We start from the raw sequence: 20,331 nt of genomic DNA on the forward strand, positions 1-20,331 counted from the left end.
AAATATTTTACAGGCAATAAACAGAATGAACCAATTTATTTACCGATATCTGTGAACAAAGACTCCTTTGAAAATTGCATTCATCATGTTTTCGATGTCATCTTGATTTTCCTGGAGCTGAAAAAGAAACACGAAGCAATGTTCATGACATAAAACAACCTACTGGCATGGAAAGGTCAAACAGGGATTCCCTCTTTCTGTCTCAGTTAAGTAAGACATGTTGCAGAATGATTTCAATACATATACCATGCAAATAAAAAAAATTACAAATACCAAACTCTGTACACTACAGCTTAAAAAAAATTGCAGAAAGACATTTAATTACAGTATAAACTTCATGGCATTTACAGTTTCAATAACAACTACTCAAAACAAAACAGGGTTGCATTTGTTTGATTTTAATAGCTGCCAGCAAAAAGTGGATTCCTATGAGACTTTCATAATTGAGCATTACCTTTTAGCTAGTTTTCCTTGTTCTAAGGTTGTCTGACATTTGGGAATGACATGATCTCAGCAGGTTCTACTCATCAAACACTAGAATTAACCCTCTTTTCTGGTAAAAACCCATTCTGAAAATAAGATTGATCAATATTAAAAACGTTATCTATTCTGACCATAGCTAAAACACATGGACTCTGTTCGATTTTCAAACCATTTAAGACAAGATGTCAAAACCCAGATTTGCATTTCACATTTTCCACATGTGATCTTTACTGGAGGACCAACTACAGAATCTGAGCTCAGTAACACAACTGTGAAATCCTGATACAGGAAGTGTTAACTTGACTAAGCAGCTCAACTCTAGAGCAATATGACCCACACCTAATGTGACAACGATTGTGTGTCGGAGAAATATTAGATAAAATAATTAAGCTGAGGCCAAATTCATTGAATTGAGTCCTAAGACTAATAATTTTAATATTAAAAAGTCTTTAGAGGCTCCTTGAGAAAACAATGCAGAAAATCAGTTCCGTTATTAAAATATTAATACTTCTGACTAAAATGGACAAAAATGACAAAGCATCTCAGCAGAAACAGAACAAGATAGAGCTGTATGAGAACATGTTTCTTTAGTTTAACACGTGCTGCAAAGGCATGCTTGGAGAAAGTTCAGAAATACCAATAGAAACAGTCCCGTACTGAAGATTAGTTAGGCAAAACAAGCAGAACATTACTGGATGAGTTTAAATTTCGCTGCAAAAAAGTATAGAACTTTTCCACATTTCGTCTCATCAGAACTACAAATTTTGGTGCGATTCACGCGTATTTTATGTGGTAGACCAAAACAAAGCAGACGATTGCAAGGGAAAAATGATTCACGGTTTTAGAAATGTTTACCAACTGAAATTCAGAAAAGTGTAATGAAAATTTGTATAGGGCCCCAAAATAACAATCTAGTAAAAGTGAAACTAGAGCTGTCCTGTGAAGGCCTCAGAGGTTTCATAGAGAACCTGAGCCAACAATAAATATGACAAACCGGGATTAGGTTACTAAAAGATTTGCCCAGGCTTTGAACGCCTCACGTTTAATCCAGTATCTGAAAATGGAGAGTATGGCACACATGACCGCCACCCTGACAGCTAAAGGGAGCGTCAAGCAGCTAAGAGGGGCAGCAGATATCCACAGCTCAGGTGGGCGGTTCTGTTGACAGGACAACTTATAGTTGTGTGCTCTACAAATCTGGACATTATGAAAGAATAGTAAGAAGAAAGGCGAAGGTGAAAGAAAAGCCATAAAACGTCCCTTCAGCACTTTGCTGTATTAGTCACGTTGAGGACACAGCAAACACGTGGAAGAAGGCGTCTTGCTCAGATGAGAGAAAAATTTAACTTTTTGGTCTACAAGCAGAATCTTTTGTGGCAAAAACTAACACTGAACAGCATCACCAAAATGAAACATGGTGGTGGCGGCATTACAAATGTTTTTCCTCAGCATGGACGTGTAAGTTGGCCAGAGTTGATGAGCAGATGGATGGAGCCAAAGGGCTACAGGACAATACAAGAAGAAAACCTATTAGAGGCTGTAAAAGACTGAAGACTGGGGCAGAGCGTCATGCTGAACCTCAAAATACAGCCAGGGCTCGGGATGTCAACATTTATTGATATCTCCATATAACAGATGCTAAATAAAAAGAATTATTCAAAGATACTCATTTGTGTCAAAGTCGATATAAACACACCCATTGATATTTCCCTAAATAGTCAAAATTTATCCAACTGAATGGCTGCAAACGAGAGGCACTTCGTGCTGCTGCTCATCTCAACAATGATCTGCTGCTGCAGTTTCAAACTCTGCTAACATGTCGAGTATACAGTGGTGTGAAAAAGTGTTTGCCATCTTCCTCATTTCCTGTTCCTTTGCATGTTTGTCACACTTAAATGTTTCAGAACATCAAACCAATTTAAACAATAGTCAAGGACAACACAAGTAAACACAAAATGCAATTTGGAAATGAAGGTGTTTATTATTAAAGGTGAAAAAAAAATCCAAACCATTGATCTTCCGAAACACTTAAGTGTGACAAACATGCAAAGGAACAGGAAATGAGGAAGGGGGCAAACACTTTCTCACACCACTGTAGTCAGAAAAAATCATATTGACGGGATGTAAATAAAAGTGTTATTCAGAAGTAACTTTAACGTTAAAGGAGCAATAAGCGGTGACATTTTATGGGCAGGGAGCGGCAGCGGTAAGTGCACGTGAACAGTGGCAGCTGTTCACGTGCACGTACGTCTCACGCACGACCGGTCCGGCAATGTAAACACGAGACTGGAGAAAAACACAGAGAGCTCGTTTGTGACATTTAACCATAGTCCATCTGAAAAGATCCTTTTAGTTCTTCCCAAAACTATTTTTTATTTCTATTAAAAATAATGAAATTTCGCTTATTGCTCCTTTAAGGCATGCTGAACGACTCCAGATGCTAAGCTACACCACAAGCTATCGCTACAACACCGCTCAGTCCTACAGCGGTACGAATCAAAGCAGGAAAACGTTCATCAGCTGACGGCTTAGTCGGCTGCTCTTTAGTAGCAATGAAGCAAACCAGAGCTGCTCCCTCCGCTTGTTCAGTGGTAAAGCTATCGGAGGCTGATGTGGCTAACAATAGCACGGGCAAAGGGTTGGAGCCAGAGTGTTGCTGCTGCTGTTGATCAGTAAAGAAAATATTCAGTAAAATTAGTTGAAAGGTAAAAATTGCTGAAGCTGCTGCTGAAGATTTGCATGGACCGAATCGTTGTTTATACTGTGAAAAATATGTTTTGTATGCATCAGATCCACGTTTATTTGGAAACACGATTTATTTTAGTTTAGAATGATTATTTGTCCCTCAGTCATAACATTTATTTGTATCATTGGCAAATTGACAGGCAAATGGAAGCACATGCTAAAGATGGCAATTATATTGAAATACAAAACCTGCAAGGCTGAAACAAAGGTACATACTTCCATAAAGGATTTTAACACTTTTAACATTAGTGTTATCTCGTCTATTGTTTTGCATAAAAAAAGGAAGTGACATAACTTATATATTTCTCTAAATAGTGGCTGAGTTGACCCCTACTTTTGTTTTTGCTCCAGTTAAGAAAGTTGAAGTGAAATGTGTCATATTTAAATCAATAATATGTTTTGCTCTCAAGCAGAAAGAACCCGTTGCCGTCACAAAATGTTGCCATGGTATCAAAAATGGCATCAAAAATAGAGTATTTTTCTTACTATCATTATCGAGTCTGAAGCCCAGTCAGGGCTGCATTCACAAGGCAGATAATCAAAGCAATTTTACATCCCAGAGAGGCCCAACCAAAGTCCGAATCAAAATACAAATGAGAATCTGTGCAAAACCGGTACAAAAACTATTGCATAAGGCATTCAGCAGTAATGGAAAAAAAGGTGGTATTAAAATGATCCCATTTGAAAACATTCAGAGCATGAACACTTTTGAAAGCCACTAAACCTTTTTTCACACTATTTATATCTCTACAGTGCAGAGAAGCTTCAATTTCTTAACTGAGCAGAAACAGAAATGGACTTTTTTTCAGCAGCTTTGTTAGATTTTTTTTTCTTACCTCTTTCCGCTTTTGTAGCAACAGCTCCAACCTATCATTGGCCCTTTTTGCAATAACTTTGTTCCGCTCTGCCTCGTACTGCCTCTGAGTGTTGTCCATATTGATGCTCAGGTTCAGAGCGACGTTTACCAATGCAGTCATCAGCTTCATGGCTGGGGAGGACAGCAGAGTTCAAACACGAGTCCGAGCGTGCGCCACCATAAAGATGTAAATAATGTAGGTAAGCGGCTATGCAGAGAGCAGGAGCTAACAGCGCTGCACTTAGACTGACCTGCCAGCGTGCTCGTATGTCTGAAGGCCCTGACCTGGGAGTCAGACAGGCCGGTGAGCAGAGAGATGACCGTGTCCATCATGTACTCGTCGTATATGATGCTGTACTGGCACTGGCGCACGAGGACGGCAATAAAGTCGCAGAAATTTATCCTGAATCTTTTCCACTGTGGTCCTGAGAGTGTTAGAGGATAGTCGCCGCTGTCCTGTTTGATGATGAGAGAATCGATCAGCTCGAGTACAGGAGCGTCGCACAGAGACATAGCTGCACTGCAATAACGGAACCTAAAATAAGTAACATTTTCTTAAAATTTGTGTATTTTTCCTTGATTTGAGCAGGTTAATAAGACTATTTGCTAATGGAATAAGATTTTTGCTCTTAAAATAGGAACAACTCATCTCCATCACCTTATTTCAAGTGCAGAATGTCTAATTATCTTATTTTAGGGGTAAAAATACTCATTCCATTGGCAAATAATCTTATTTACTGGCTCAAATCAAGGACAAATACACTAACTTTAAGAACTTTTTACTTATTTTTAGATCCGTTTTTGCAGTGTGATCAGGGCAGTTCTAGAGAGACACGGAGTACTTCACCTCATCAAACTCCTCCGTCATTTTCCTGATGATTTCCGAATTCTGCATATGTCTGAACATTTCTTCACTCACGGCACCTAAGAAAAAGAAAAAGAAACGGCTTCAGCCAAACGGCACGGAAATATACGCTTTCAGCTACGGAAACTGCTGCCTACATCCTACCTTTACAGCCAGAGCACTGAATGAAGAAGTTGATCAGCTCCAAGAGCGCCACATCCCTGTCCTGTTTGTAGGCCTCAATCCAGTCGTCGACAACGGACTAAACATACATCACAAAAGCATTTTACAACACGCTTTATTCAACAAACACAAGCTGGAAATGCAAATGACATGTGGAGGTTAAAATTGATTCAGCTTTATAGCATTTATTCTTCGACAATGAGGGGCCAAAAGTGGAAAAATCCAAAGAAAAAGTCATAGAATGAGAGGCATAGTTAAAATAACATTTGAAAAAAAAAATCTAATAAAAAGTTAAAATATCACTATTTGTCAATAAACTGCAACTCTGTTTTAGACCAGTCATCTTGCCTGGAGCCGTGTTAACTCTGCCCACTCACTATAAAATGAATCCATAAACTGACTAAGAAGTAACTAAATACTTTTATTGATGACCCATTTAATTCATTACACATCTAAGAAATTACTTTTTTTGTATTCCCTTTAAATTACCAATAAGTTTGGCCCATTTAAATGTTTTAGTGCTTCCCCTGTTTATTGAACGGTGGGACTTTTGGCCTTCCATATTTTATGCAGACACTGTTGATTATTTTTTCCTAGCGGGTATATAAAAAAAAAAGGATCAAAATGAGTCCGATCCTCACCTGAGTGGCGCTCCTCCCCATTTTAACCACCTCAAACAGGCTCATGTTCTCCATGCCGTTCTCCTGATGGTGGCCATTCACCCAGCCAGCACCAGTCACCCTCCCTGCTCCCCCACCCTTGGCCCTGTCTGCCAGCACCTTCCTCCCCTTCTTGGCCCCCTGCGAAGGAGAACAATGGTTAATGATAACTGAGGGCACAATTATGAGAACTAGAACTAGTATAACCAGGGAAAGAGTAGACTGAGAGGAATATCTGGTTACAGGAAATCAAAAATAAGTCAGGGTGTTGCGCTGAAGAACTCGCAAATAGCTGGTGGAGCCACTGAAGGCCATTCTGATCAGGGTCGGCCTAATTTCACGGTTTTGTGAGGTTCTGGTAATCGTTGTATAAAAACAGACATAACCTTTTCTTCTAACTGATATTAAATCAGACTAAACCGTTCCGGTTTCAGGTCAATTAGCATAAAAAAACCTGATTATTTCCTAAATGCCAAATCAGTGTAGAAGAGAATTTTCTGAGAGAACTTTGTATTGTTTCCTCTGCGTTCAGAAGTTACCACACACTAAGGTTGCAACGCTTTTAAACAATTTGGGAAAGTCCAGATGATGATATCATGGCTATGTAGCCTTCATTCATTCACAACATTCCCATTGATTCAATTCAATTTATTTAATTAACTGTCCTGTGGTCTGCTGAAAGCATAAATTGAAGTGTTTGGCCATAAAAGCCATTGTTACATTTGGAGGAAAAATAAAGGGGCTTACTACCCCAGGAACAGCCTCCTAAACAGGGAGGTGGCAGCATGGTGCTGATGCTGGAGGGACTGGTGCATTTCAGAAAATAGATGGCATCATGAGGAAAATAGATTTTCTGGAAACCCTGAAGCGTCATCTCGAGACTGCAGCCAGGAAGTCAAAGCTTGGGTACAAATGAGTGTTATAAATAGACAATAACCCTAAACATACTGTCTAATTAATTACAAAGGGGCTTAAAAAACAACAAAGTCACTGTTTTAGTTCCTATGCTCCACTTATCTGGAACAAACTTCCAGAAAAGTGTAAAAGTGCTTAAAGCCTGAGTTCCTTTAAATCAAGAATAAAAACACATTTGTTTAGGATTACCTTCAACTTCTAGTTAAACTGTTTTACTGAAACATCATTAGTTCAACTTTGTAGTCCAACTGTAGTCCTAGTGTTTGCTTTTAGTGTCTATTCTCCCATGTTTTATTTTGTTGCTACATTTTATTCCTACTTGCTTTTATTCTGCTTTATTTCCCTATATTTTAATATAGGAAAAATATGTAAAGCACTTTGCATTGTTTCTGTACTGAAATGTGCTATATAAATAAATTTGCCTTGCTTTGCCTTAAAATGTAGCTAATCTTTATGATTATTCTGGCACTTGCTAAACAGAAATAGATTTGGTAATCCTAACTTGACCTGAAACAGAAAAGGTTTGGTCTAATTTAATGTCAAAATGTGTATTTATATATAGTTTATATACATATCTGGTTTCAACTGTGTGCTGAATCAATAAACCTACCATGCCTCTTCCTGCCTTGGTATTTCTTCCATCAGGATCCTCAAGGTCTGCATCTGAAGACAACTGAGATTCTGTCTCTCTGTGTAAAACAAATAAAGACGTTAGAACCGCCGACGCCAGCTCAAACGATCCATCATCATCACAGGGACAACACGACGGCGAATAGGAACCGAGCTACAGCCAACATGGAAGTTACGAAGCCCGTCTGTGAGTCGCTGCTTACTGAGGAAACTGGAACTCTGCGTGCAAATCCTGTGCCGCTATCATTTCTGCAACATTTTCTGGAGCTGCGGATGTAGGTCCTCAGTCTGCTCTGGGCCCCAAAAGCAGGAGCTGATCTCTTCAGACAAACCTGGAAACAGAAACAAAACAGACAGAGTGATCAACACAGACACAGATACAAACACAGATTACAAATGTAAGATATACTGTCATGTCTGTGTGGCCCAGTTATGAAGGGATGGTTTATAGAGGGGAGCAGTGTGTTTCCACAGCCTCCCGCCAAGTACGGCAGAATAAGGGGCTGAGATAACTAACCGAGGCAAATACTAACCTGCAGCAGATCACAAAACATCACTAAACTAACCATAAAAAGACCCCAGAACAGTGGATACTCACTTAGTTAAACATTATGAATTGTTACTTTGCTAAAATATCTTTTAAAAAGGGGGGTGGGGATCCTAAAAAAATAAAATGGGACATGATCAAGAGACAATTAAACAAAGTCCAAAAACATAATTATTCAAAACAATACCTAATTTTTAAAGGCTAATTTATGGCCCTTACAGATTTGTTGCTCAATTGAATCTTTTAAAAAGCAATCGCCTAAAATTCTTGTAAATATTCAAACGTTTTAACAAAAATGTGAAAAAACAAACAAATGACAAGCTTTAACTAAAACAAAAATGAATGAAGAAAAACATTAAACATTGCTGCCAAAAATGTAGAAATCCTTTTTTGGAGTTCAATTGTGAACTAATGTGTTATTTCTCCACATAGCTAAACATTTTTATGAAACGCAAGGACGAATAACTACAAAAAACAGGGTCAAGTCTCTTGTAATTCAAATGAACTGTTCGTTATCTTATGGAGATTTTTTTATAATACTATCTATTTCCATAGATTGGGGATCTGAGAAGACTGGGGTCAGTCTTCTATTACGAAAATATAAGAGATGTTTTCACTTTACTTTGTTCATCGTTGGTTTTAATCGCCACGCCCAAAACGTAAGAAATGTTTCAGTAAATCTAAATTAAAACCTAAATCAGCCGAAATGTCTGCTAGGAAAGGTCTTAAAAAAAAAAAAAAAACATTCTTGGCAGGTTTTAATGATAATTAAAAAAATAGATCCATATCTGTTTTTTTAAAATATGAACTGCACAAACTAGTTATGCAAACGACCAGTATTGTGCGCCGGATTTCAACCTTAGTAACTGTGAACATGTTGCGGCTGAACACAAGTACTGGAGCAGCGGCTTCCAGGCACTGGGCTGCATGAGGGCAAACACAGTCCAACCATGTTTTAACAACATCACGGTATTAACGCTACCATTTTAAGCCAAAATATATATTATGTGCTTTAAATGGGGGGTCCTGCTTTAGTTTTTGTGATCAGAACTGTTTTCTAAGCTGTTGAATGAATCTATCTTGGGGGGAGAAATGCTGCATTTGTTTAAGATCCAAACATCCAGCGCTTTCCCTGGTACTGAAGGGCTTTAAACTGTAGGAAGGAGGTGATAGAAGAATTTAAAACCCTTTAACTTGATACCAGCAACCAGCCCAAGCTCAATAGTTACATTGACTTATAAACTATTTATGTTTACGAGTGTGTGTGTGTGTGTGTTAGTCTAAAGTCAATTAAACACTACAACACTTCTGTATAAGCTTAGGATTTCTACAAAAAGGGCAGGAAGGAAGGTGAAAGAGGAATAATTTCTACTCTGGGCAGGACCAACAAAAACCCCTTAAACGTCACCTCAAAACTCCACGCTCTCCAGTAACGCGCGGTTTACACAACACTAGCAGAGCATGAAAGTAAAAAAAAAAAAAAAAAAAAAAACGAACAAAACAAAAACATAAATCCAGAATAATGACGGCTGAAATCCACCAGCCGCTCTAGTTTCCCTATCTTTGACCCCAGCGTTGTGGTTCTGTCGAACCGCCCGGAGGTTTTTGGGACATGCCTGACAAAAGGAGCACGGCTTTGCTTCAAAAAAGGGATTTTGAAACTAACGGAGAAAGGAAAAAGAAAATAATCAAAAATAAATATCGCCAGCAGTTTTGACAGCAGCAGGTACTTTTTTTTTTTTTTTGAAATCCCATAAATCTAAAAAAGCTCCACATTAGCTAGTTTCAGGTACTTAAACCGAGAAATGCGCTGCTTCTCTCCCTCCTTCCGATAATCCAGGCGCTCCACCTCACTTTCAGTTGTCGCAGCAGCAGGAAGCGCAGCCGTCATGCACGACTTTAACGACAGCTAAACTCTGTTGAGCTTCCCAGAAACACTCCTTCAGCAGAGATTATTTTTTTTTTTAACAGGAAAACCTTCCGACTTGCAATAGCAAAAGGTGCCTCTTCATAAAGTAGATCGCTGTTCAACATTTTGGTTAAGTTCAAACTGAACAAGGGACACAAATGTTACGGCACACAGTGACAAACTGCAAAAACTGATCTAGAAATAAGTAAAATGTTCTTAAAGTTAGTGTATTTATCCTTGATTTGAGCAAATAAATAAGATTATCTGCCAATGGAATGAGTATTTTGACCCCTTAAAATAAGATAATTAGACATCCTGCACTTGAAGTAAGATGATTGAGATGAATTGTTCCTATTCTAAGTGCAAAATACTCATTCCATTGGCAAATCATCGTATTTACCTGCTCAAATCAAGGAAAAATACACAAATTTTAAGAACATTTTACTTATTTCTAGTTCCGTTTTTGCAGTGCATAATTCAAGAGACATCGACCTCCAGCTAACGTAAAATCTAGAAGTTAGCACCTCAGAAAATTTAGGAATGACTTTAGAACAATCCAAAATTATTATTATATTTCCGTGCCGTTTGGCAGCATGAAGGCCGTCAGCCGGTGACTCTGCTGAGGTGTTCAGGAAGTCCAGGATGCTTTAGCAACGGCCTTCTCCCATCTACCTCTTCGCTAAACCCTAAACCCTAAACCCTGTACTTTGGACTTTATAACGCAGAGTGGACCGACATCGGCAGCTGGCATGGCTCCCCATGTCGTCACTGACTGTGGAAACTTCCCGCTAGAGCTCAGGCAACTTTGACTCTGTGCCTCTCCACACTTCCTCCTGATGCCAGGAAAATAAAAAAAAAAGATTTACTCTAAAAAAAGGACAAAGAAGGGGTGTTGGCCACCTAACCGACACGCCTTTTTTGTCTTGAACAAGGTAAGACCCTCCGGATGTCAGTTCACGTCTTGTGACTTTCCCCTAAACTCCTGTATGAGCTTCACTTCACACATTTTCCTTCCCCTCAACATGCCATTCATGTTCTAGGGTACGGCATTCTGTGTCCAAGTGGAATGCAGCCTTTGTTACCACACCTTTGCATTTTTTACAGCTGAGAAAAAAAAGACCTTTCTGTTGCTCTTCTTCCTAGGCTTTTGCAGAGCGAGAAACACTAAGATGTCTTCTGTCGTTAAGAGAAACCAGAAGGAAACAAAAATAGAAACAATGAATCCTCAACAAGCAGGTCAAGCAGGGTGTTTTCTCCTCAAGCAGAGCGCCGACTCATTTCCTTTTATCAACGTTGTCGGTTCTGCAGCCTGGAAGCGAAGGCAAAAGCATCATGCTTTTATGCATTCTTGTAAAATGATTAACGTGGAAATTGTAAATGTACTGTTTTATTCTGCTTTAATTTAATCACTTATTAGTTATAACTGCTACTTGGTACTTTAACTATATTATTGGTACTGTAAACATGTAACAAAAAAAATACCTATTTGCTAACAATTGGAAGTGGAAATAAAGTACAAACTACAGGCAAAAAATGACTTGGCCTCTATTAGAACTGTCCACTCACACTGCTAGGTTGTGCTAGCATCTGTAAAAGATGTAAAATAAATAAAGTGCATCAGTTATGAAGAGATATTTATTAATCACTTGTGGCGTAAAGCAGGCGGCTGATTTTACAGCGCCTCTAAAAATATAATCTAATGTCTTTGCCGCGGCCACTGACAGCAAAGTGGGAGAACACTTAAGACAGTCGCAAGAAAACGAACAGAATGGCTTTTTAAAACGACACCTTTTCTGCCTTGTTAGGAGAAATGGTAATATTGACATTTGGAGTAAAGCACAGAGACCGTTGTTCTACAATTAGTCTTAGCCTTAAGTCAAAGCTAGTTATTATATATAAAATAAACTGCACTGTGCATACAGTGAGTACCTTTTACATTATTATTTGAGTTAAGCAAAACAGAGATTTTAATCAAGACTATGGTCATAAAACTATGATTTTTTTTAACCATATTGTCCAACCATAATTATGTAGCCACATTTTTTTTTTTTTAACTTCTTCAGTTTCTGACTCTCAAACCAGCGGAGACCCAAACTGGCTGATTAAGAGTAGATAAAACCTCCATGTAACATAACTCCAAAAACACAACGCTGTCAACAAAAATAGCTTTAACAACCTCTATAGATTTTTATGTTTATTACTCACGTTTTGCTTTGTTTCAACAATTATTAGCCTGAGCAAATTTGTTAGGGTAATCATGGTGGAATCAGTGTACAGAAAGTGTACTGAAGACGTTACTGAATGAGAAGGTATCGTAAAATAAAGAGATACATTCATTTAAGCCCTGGCTGTGTGGTAAGGATCTCTAACCCACGGCTGACTCGTGTTCTTCCTTCTGATTTCCATCGTTATCTGGGACTTTGCTGCCTACTGAAGCGGCGTTGGATATTTCAGCTGATGTCTAATGGCCTCGGCACACGGGAAGTGACAAACGACAGCGACTAATTTGTTTCATCGCCACCGCGGTGAAGACCCAACACACGGGACGCGACGGCGGAGTTTCAAGCCGCGCTGTTGGATGAAATTGGAGGGCCTTTTGATATTTTCAAAGCAGTCCGTGAGCCACAAGGACGAAGAGTCAGACGATATTGCTGGAAGGGACTGAAATCTTGCTTTTATGCCTACTCTACAAAAGAAAAATACAACCCGGGTTCATCCTATGTTACAGACAAGGAATCAGCCTGGAGAATATCATCACTTTAAGGGCGCGCCTAACGGCTGATCCAGATAAATGGCAGCAGAGCCGAGTGACAGCGACTCAAGATGCCCGCGTGTCGCTCCCCGTGTGTCGAGTCCATAAGAAATTCGAAGCCAGTATGGATTTAGATAATAAAGTACAATAAAGTTAATCCGGACTAATTGACCATAAAATTTGTAAATTCTCAGTTAAATGGTCAGGATCTTTTGGACATCTAAGTTAAAGCATTTACTGTTAATTAATAAGAGATATTTGTATAGTGTTTCAGCTTAATATGCATGTACTAAATACTAGAAAGTAAATGTCCTGCTTTTTGAACCCTGAACGCTACTGGTGCGTTCCATTTGTCCTCGGTAGTCGGGATTCTTGAACTCCAGGTCGGAAAATCTAACTGGAACGGCCCCTAAAGAAGGTATTCGGAGTCTGAAGGTCGGTGCAGTAGGATGGTGCCTGACTTCAGCATTCATGATGGCTACTTGATACCACATTGAGTAAAACCTCATACTTTGACTGTTTGTAGCAGCTCTCTATTATTTATGTAACATTTAGTCGGTCATACAGGCACTGCCTTTTTAGTGTTCATCAGACAGGATGTTTCAGCTGTTTATTTGCACAAATTACGGCCTAGAACAGCGTTATTGTTGGAACAGCGGTGCGGGCGGCCATGTTTTTTCCTACTGTCCAACAAGAGGGAAACCGGAACGCTAAAAGGCAGAGATGACGTGATCTGCGACTGGTTAGTTCCGACCTCGGAGGCAAAAGGAACGCACCACCTATGTCTCAGTTTGATAGATATTTTTTAATCTCCTTGGCAAAAATCTGAGAACAGACCCCAAAATCTAAATCTTTGTTAAAATCAAATGGTTGTCTGGTAGGCCACACTTGCACACTTCTTGAGTTATGATAAATACTGAATAAAGCAAATAAAGCTATAAACATAAACACTAATTTATTTGGCCCATTACAAAAATAAGTTTACTTTGGTACAAACATTCCATTCTTTGTAATAAGTCTTTAATTATAAATACTACGTACATAACATATAACACATTTAGGAATATTGTGGCTACCTAAAAAAAAAAAAAAAAAGACAAACTAGTTTGGTATAACCCTAAAAGCTGTAATTGTGTAGCTGAATAAAGGACACCATATAGGGGCACATTTGAAAATTCCCAATTTCACAAGATCGGGCTTCAAACCAGAGCCCAGATGAGTTTGTCTGTGTGGCACAGAGGGGACTCCATACTTGGAAAAGGAAACAGGATCTTAGCGCCATGTAAAAAAGCATCACACTAAAGGAAATGTCTGGCATCCCGTTTTGTTTCACGCCACCTTGACTCTTCACACCAGCGGATGAGCTCAGTACATCTCAGCCAAGCGTTGTTGTCTACTTAAAAACATCCCAGATGTGAGGGAGGCTGGAGGAGGGGGGGGATTCCTGCTCACTCTCAGCTCTGTCTGACATGACGGATCTGCCAATGTTATTGATGAGAAACGCAAACTCTAAACACTGTCAGCGTTTTCCGTTTCGCACCTTTAGAAAATCGCCTCCGCTACTTTATAAGTATCGTCGTATATCTGTAAAGAGAGATATTAACTTTAATATGTGGAAATATATCATCCCAGTACTTTCTAGCTCGGCTAGCTTTACCGTTAGCAGCGTAATAGCTAACAAGACTATTAGCCAACAAAAACTACCTGAAGCCATTAGGTACATTTATCATTCTCCGCCATTTCCAAAGTATCCTTTCAAGAGTGCAAGTCTGCGTCAACACCTGCGGGTGACATTATCCTCATGTGCCTGCTCAGTGGCCAAGAACAGTGGCATCGATAACAAACTACCAAGATGTTAACGTTAGCTATCCGCCATTTTACAACTTACCTCGTTTTAATTCAAAGACGCACAGAAACCAAACAATTACAACGATGCGGGCTTTTCACTTTGATTAATTTTTTTTCTTTCGTTAATTTCCTGAACAAGCTGTCACTTTAAACCTCGCTAAACGATGCTTTGTTTTTAAGCTAGCGTAAAGGAGCCCCTTGGTGGCTAACATAGCAAGGTACACTGTGTATTTTTGTCGTGGTTGCACGCGGCGCACACACACCACCTGTCGGCGGCGCGGCGGTACTGCAGGTAGGAGTTCAAACCCCAAACAGAACTACTGGAAGGTGAATGATGGAAAACACCTACTTTTACCCAAGTGTGATAGTTTTTCTACGTGCGACGCTTTTCTTGGAGGGCGATTTAGTAGTAAATGACTGCGTTAGCAGATCATGTTTTTTGTTTTGTTTTTGTTTTTGTTTTTTTTTTTTTTGGGGGGGGGGGGGGTAAATATTTTCATTTTAATATATTTTGAAAATGTTTTTATCGTTCTTTGGGAGGAAGAGGACATTTGATGTTCAATTTCCTTTACAACTAAAAAATTTCGAAAGCATGTAATACATTTGGATTAAGCACCCTACACTTAACAGAACCACCTTTCTGCTCCAAATACCAGCTGCAAGTCTTTTAAGCTATGTCTCTAACACCTTTTCTAATAAATAAAAAAAAAACAACAACAACAACAAAGAAAACCGCAAAGTCCAGTGTTGGTTTCATCGGACTGGAACCTTTTTTTCAGCATGTTTGCTGTGTTTCCTTCAATGGAAATCTCGTAATGCAAATGGGAAGTTGAGTGGCTTTCTTTGTACCATGCTTCCATAAAGGCCAGATTTGTGGGAAACAATCAGTTGTGATCCTCAGGCCTGAGCTGCCAGAGTTACCGTGGACTGTTTTTTCTGATTATTTGCTCTATTTGCGCAACCTGTCAGTTTAGCTGGACGACCATGTGTTGGTATGTTTGAACAGCGCTCTGAGAGATCTCTAAAGCTCATCACAATAATTTAGGTGGACGTCCATGTGTTGGTAGGTTTGCATTTGTATCATACTCTTTCTATTTTTAGATGATGAAATAAACAGTAGAAAAATATGATTATACACGTCACACACAAAAAGGCAATACACAGTGCTTTACAAGAAAACAATGGAACAGAACATTACTATAAAGACAAGCAATACACTAAAACACAGATAAACGGGTAAAGTAAATAAGTAAAAAGCAATAAAAAAAATGAAGCATCACATACAAATAAAGGAATAAAAACATGTAAATACACAGTGAACAGAAAAATAATAAAAATGCTTGACATTGACTCTTGACAAGTGATGCAGCAAACTAATATTTTTAGTCCTGATTCAATGGAACCAACAATGTCATCTCTTTTTTTTTTTTTTTTAGATTATCAGGGAGTTGGTACCAAAGCTTAAAAGCAAATAAATTAAACTATGTTTAGTCCTTTTTATTTCCAGTACTGGAACTCTTTGCTCTTAAGGAAAACCTGCAATGGAACAGGCAATGGAAGAACAATTTATCTAAACAGCAGTAACCTTACTTTAAACACCTTTATAAAATCTGCTGTGTGCCTCTAAATACAAACAGCACATTTCAGAACAGACTATTAGTTAATACCAATCATCCTGCCTTGTCTAAACTGTATGTAAACGTGTAAGAAGTGTTTTCAGTTGCTTAAAATGTACCTAGGGTTCTTCTGTGGCTTTGTCATACGCTACACTCTTAGACTGATACTTTATGGTTAACCACCACAGAGGAAGGTAACAGTGGTCTTGGTTTCCTTATTCTGTAGGCTTTCTGACTGGAACAGTTTCAAGACTTTTTTTTAAACCTGTTCCAGTTTAATTAGTAACTCTTTTTTTCTGAATGTCTTCAAAATCCCCTATTACTTCCTTGTTTTTCTTGTACAACAAGCTGGGGAGTCTGAATACTACATTTTGCTTAAGCGAGACAATCATTTCAACTGTATTTTTGGCATTCTTTTAATGTATTTTAGGCAATTAGAGATATTCAACCTCGAATCTTCCCTCTACTACTCATAGAAGTCAGAAAAAACTGAGAGAACTCAAACAGGGGAAGGCAGGTGGGCTTGATGGCATCAGCCCCGGAGGTCTCAGGATACTTGATTCAGCTGTAAGATATCCTCATCTATCTATCTATCTATCTATCTATCTATCTATCTATCTATCTATCTATCTATCTATCTATCTATCTATCTATCTATCTATCTATCTATCTATCTATCTATCTATCTATCTATCTATCTATCTATCTATCTATCTATCTATCTATCTATCTATCTATCTATCTATCTACCTATCTATCTATCTATCTATCTATCTATCTATCTATCTATCTATCTATCTATCTATCTATCTATCTACCTATCTATCTATCTATCTATCTATCTATCTATCTATCTATCTATCTATCTATCTATCTATCTATCTATCTATCTATCTATCTATCTATCTATCTATCTATCTATCTATCTATCTATCTAGTCACCCATTCACTTATGGTTATATTTTATTATTCAGTATACTGTGTATAGATCAATGATGGAGCATGAGTCCTCCTTGCACATACTACTACTACTACTACTACTACTACTACTACTAATAATAATAATAATAATAATAATAATAATAATAACAATACATTTTATTTATCGGGGTACACCCTGGGCAGGTTGCCAGTCTGTCGCAGGGCAACACAGAGACAAACAGGACAAACAACAATTCACGCACACACTCACACCTTAGGAGAATTTAGAGAGACCAATTAATCTAACAGTCGTGTTTTTTTTGGACTGTGGGAGGAAGCCGGAGTACCCGGAGAGAACCCACACATGCACAGGGAGAACATGCAAACTCCATGCAGGAAGGCCCAGGGCAAGGGAAGGACTTGAACCCAGGACCTTGGCAACAGCACTGTGCCACTGTGCATCCCCGTTGTACATAATATTATTTACTATTATTTATCCAATGTGTGTCCCATTCCCAGTGTCACTGCTGCTGTTGTAACTCAGCCATTTCCAACAGAGGAATCATGAAAAGCTTATTCTATTATTTTCTGATGATGGTGTGATCATAAAGGTTCAAGTACCTTTTTGTAAACCCGCCCTACCTCCTAAAAAAAGGGAGGGGGGGGGGGAGTAACAACAACAGAAATTTCTAAAACAGCAACACAGGATGTCAACTTTGAATGTGTTGTTTCTTCAATTGCCGATGCACAGCAGCCTCGCCTCAGTCAGCCTGCCCCAAGGCAGCTGTAGCTACTAACATAGCTCACCACCGTCAGGGTGTGACTGGGAATTTTTCCTTCTTTTTATTTTTTTTTAGTTATATAGGCCAACCGCAATTTTCTGACCCTCACTTAGCTTTGCTTATTTACTAAGAGAACTCGTAATATGTTTTCACTTTTAAAGACTACTAGAAAATCTGGCACATTAGATAAAGTAAAAAACAAACAAAGGGGAAACTACAAAACACTAACAACATCATGAAACAAATAAATAAATTACCAAATTTAAAATTTAAAAGTACATTGTGCAAAAGGTGCTTAAAACATGAGAAAAAAACAGACAAGTGGAGAGCAAATGAAGTAGTGTCAGTCCTGTAAATCTACAAATAAGTGGAAATATCCTGCAAATACCTGGAATTTACCATCACAGACAAAACACATTTCATTTATCTCTGTGTTTGATATGAAATTAGACAAAACTATTTAAATTTTGGGTAATTTAGGATTACCTAAATTATTGCTGTTTGCTAATTGTCAAAGTAAAGAAAAATCAGATTTTTTTTAAGAAGGCAAGGCAAATTTATTTGTATAGCACATTTCAGTACAAACACAATGCAAATTGCTTTGCATGATTAAAACTTAGGAAAATAAAAACAGAATAAAAACAAAATAAAACATGGAGAAATGGATACTAAAAGCAAATATTAAAAACAGCTGGTTTACAAACTTAAACTAATGATGTTTAAATTAACAGTTTGACTAGAACAGACAAAGGCAATCCTAAACAAATGTGTTTTTAATCTTGATTTAAAGGAACTCAGGCTTTCCGCACTTTTACAGTTTTCTGGAAGTTTGTTCCAGATAAGTGGAGCATAGGAACTAAATGCTGCTTCTCCTTGTTTAGTTCTGGTTCTGCAGAGTAGGCTGGAACCAGAAGACCTGAGTGGTCTGGAGGGTTGATACACTGATAACAAGTCTGTGATGTATTTAGGTGCTAAACCATTCAGGGATTTATAGACTAACAGAAGTATTTTAAAGTCTATCCTCTGGGATACAGGGAGCCAGTGTAAGGACTTTAGAACTGGGGTGATGTGCTCTACTTTCTTAGTCTTAGTGAGGACGCGGGCAGCAGCGTTCTGGATCAGCTGCAGCCGTCTGATCCACTTTTTGGCAGACCTGTGAAAACACCGTTGCAGAAATCGATTCTACTAAATATAAACGCATGGATTAGTTTTTTCAGATCCTGCTGAGACATTAGTCCTTTAATCCTGGAAAAGTTCTTCAGGTGATAGAAAGCTGACATTGTAATTGTCTTTAGATGCTTTTGGAGATTCAGGTCTGAGTCCATCACTACTCTTAGATTTCTGGCCTGATCAGTGGTTCCTAGCTAAAGGGACTGAAGCTGTGTGCTAACTCTTGATCTCTCCTCTATTGGTCCAAAAATTATTACTTCAGTTTTGTTTTTATTCAATTGAAGAAACTGTTGGCACATCCAGGCATTGATTTCTTCTAGGCATTTACTCAGTGCCTGAATTGGTTCATAGTCACCTGGTGACATGGTGATGTAGAGCTGTGTGTCATCTGCATATTTATGGTAGCTGATGTTGTTATTTTTTATGATCTGAGCTAGAGGGAGCATGTCGCTATTGAACAAGAAGGGACCCAGGATGGACCCTTGTGGAACCCTGCATGTGATTTTTGTCGTCTGGGATGTAAAGTTACCTACTGACACAAAAAATTCCCTGTCCTTCAAGTAGGATTTAGACCAGCCGAGAGCTGTACCAGAAAGGCCGACCCAGTTTTCCAGGCGCTCTAATAGAATGGAGAGATTGAGAGTATTGAATGCTACACTAAGATCCAACAGAACCAGCACTGTGGTTCTCCCACAGTCTGCATTTATATGGATGTCATTAAACACCTTGATAAGGGCGGTCTCTGTACTGTGGTGAGCACGGAAACCTGACTGGAAGACGTCGAAGTGGCTGGTCGTTGTTAGGAAGGTGTTTAATTGTTGAAACAGCTTTTCCAAGAATCTTACTAATAAAGGGGAGGTTTGAGATTGGCCTGTAGTTCTGCAGAAGTAGTTTGTCCAAATTGTTCTTTTTCAACAGTGGTTTCATAATTGCTGTTTTTAGGAACTGGGAGAAAACACCTGAAAGAAGGGAAGTGTTAATTATCTGAGTCAAATCAGACGTTATGACAGGCAAAACTTTATTAAAGAAAGCTGTGGGTAGAACATCAAGGCAGCAGGAGGAGGAGCTTAGCCGGTGAATGATTTCCTCTAAGCTTTTCTAGTTGATTTAGCTGAGTTGGGACATTTTGTCAAGATAAGTTATAGTTGGTCCCTTAAAGCTCTGGGTCAACAGTAATTGGGTGCTATAATAAAGGTGATTTGCCATAAGTTAATTTGCTGATTAGGGTAGCCAATCATATATTAGAATCTATTTAACAGGCCAGAGTGACAGCTTAAGCAATTTCATTATAGGCTGCAGTACAAGAACAGTGAAATATTAAATGAATAGCAAAGAATTATGATTTTAACATGCAATGAATTAAAATGTATTTGATTTGCATAAAGACATGTAAATTTTTTTCTTAAAAAAAAGAAAAAGAAAACTGTAAATACTAAGTTTGATGTGTATGTGTGTCATGTTATTTGTGTAT

At 38.5% G+C, this 20,331-nt stretch overlaps 1 protein-coding gene across 1 annotated transcript in view; it reads right to left on the reverse strand.

Moving 5' to 3' along the window:
• stag2a (stromal antigen 2a) overlaps window positions 1-14,625 on the reverse strand; it is a 32,041-nt gene extending 17,416 nt beyond the window's left edge. The window contains exons 1-9 of the mRNA XM_012867149.3: window positions 14,412-14,625; window positions 7,519-7,647; window positions 7,296-7,374; window positions 5,753-5,911; window positions 5,094-5,190; window positions 4,932-5,008; window positions 4,336-4,540; window positions 4,065-4,216; window positions 44-117 (exon numbers count right to left, since the gene is read on the reverse strand). Of these exons, the coding sequence (XP_012722603.2) occupies window positions 44-117; window positions 4,065-4,216; window positions 4,336-4,540; window positions 4,932-5,008; window positions 5,094-5,190; window positions 5,753-5,911; window positions 7,296-7,374; window positions 7,519-7,562 (887 nt within the window). The 5' untranslated portion in view covers window positions 7,563-7,647; window positions 14,412-14,625. The remainder of the gene's footprint in view (window positions 1-43; window positions 118-4,064; window positions 4,217-4,335; window positions 4,541-4,931; window positions 5,009-5,093; window positions 5,191-5,752; window positions 5,912-7,295; window positions 7,375-7,518; window positions 7,648-14,411) is intronic.
• Between the last annotated feature and the right edge of the window lie 5,706 nt (window positions 14,626-20,331).

This window comes from Fundulus heteroclitus, chromosome 11 (genome assembly GCF_011125445.2).
Source record: "Fundulus heteroclitus isolate FHET01 chromosome 11, MU-UCD_Fhet_4.1, whole genome shotgun sequence".
Lineage (NCBI taxonomy): Eukaryota > Metazoa > Chordata > Actinopteri > Cyprinodontiformes > Fundulidae > Fundulus > Fundulus heteroclitus.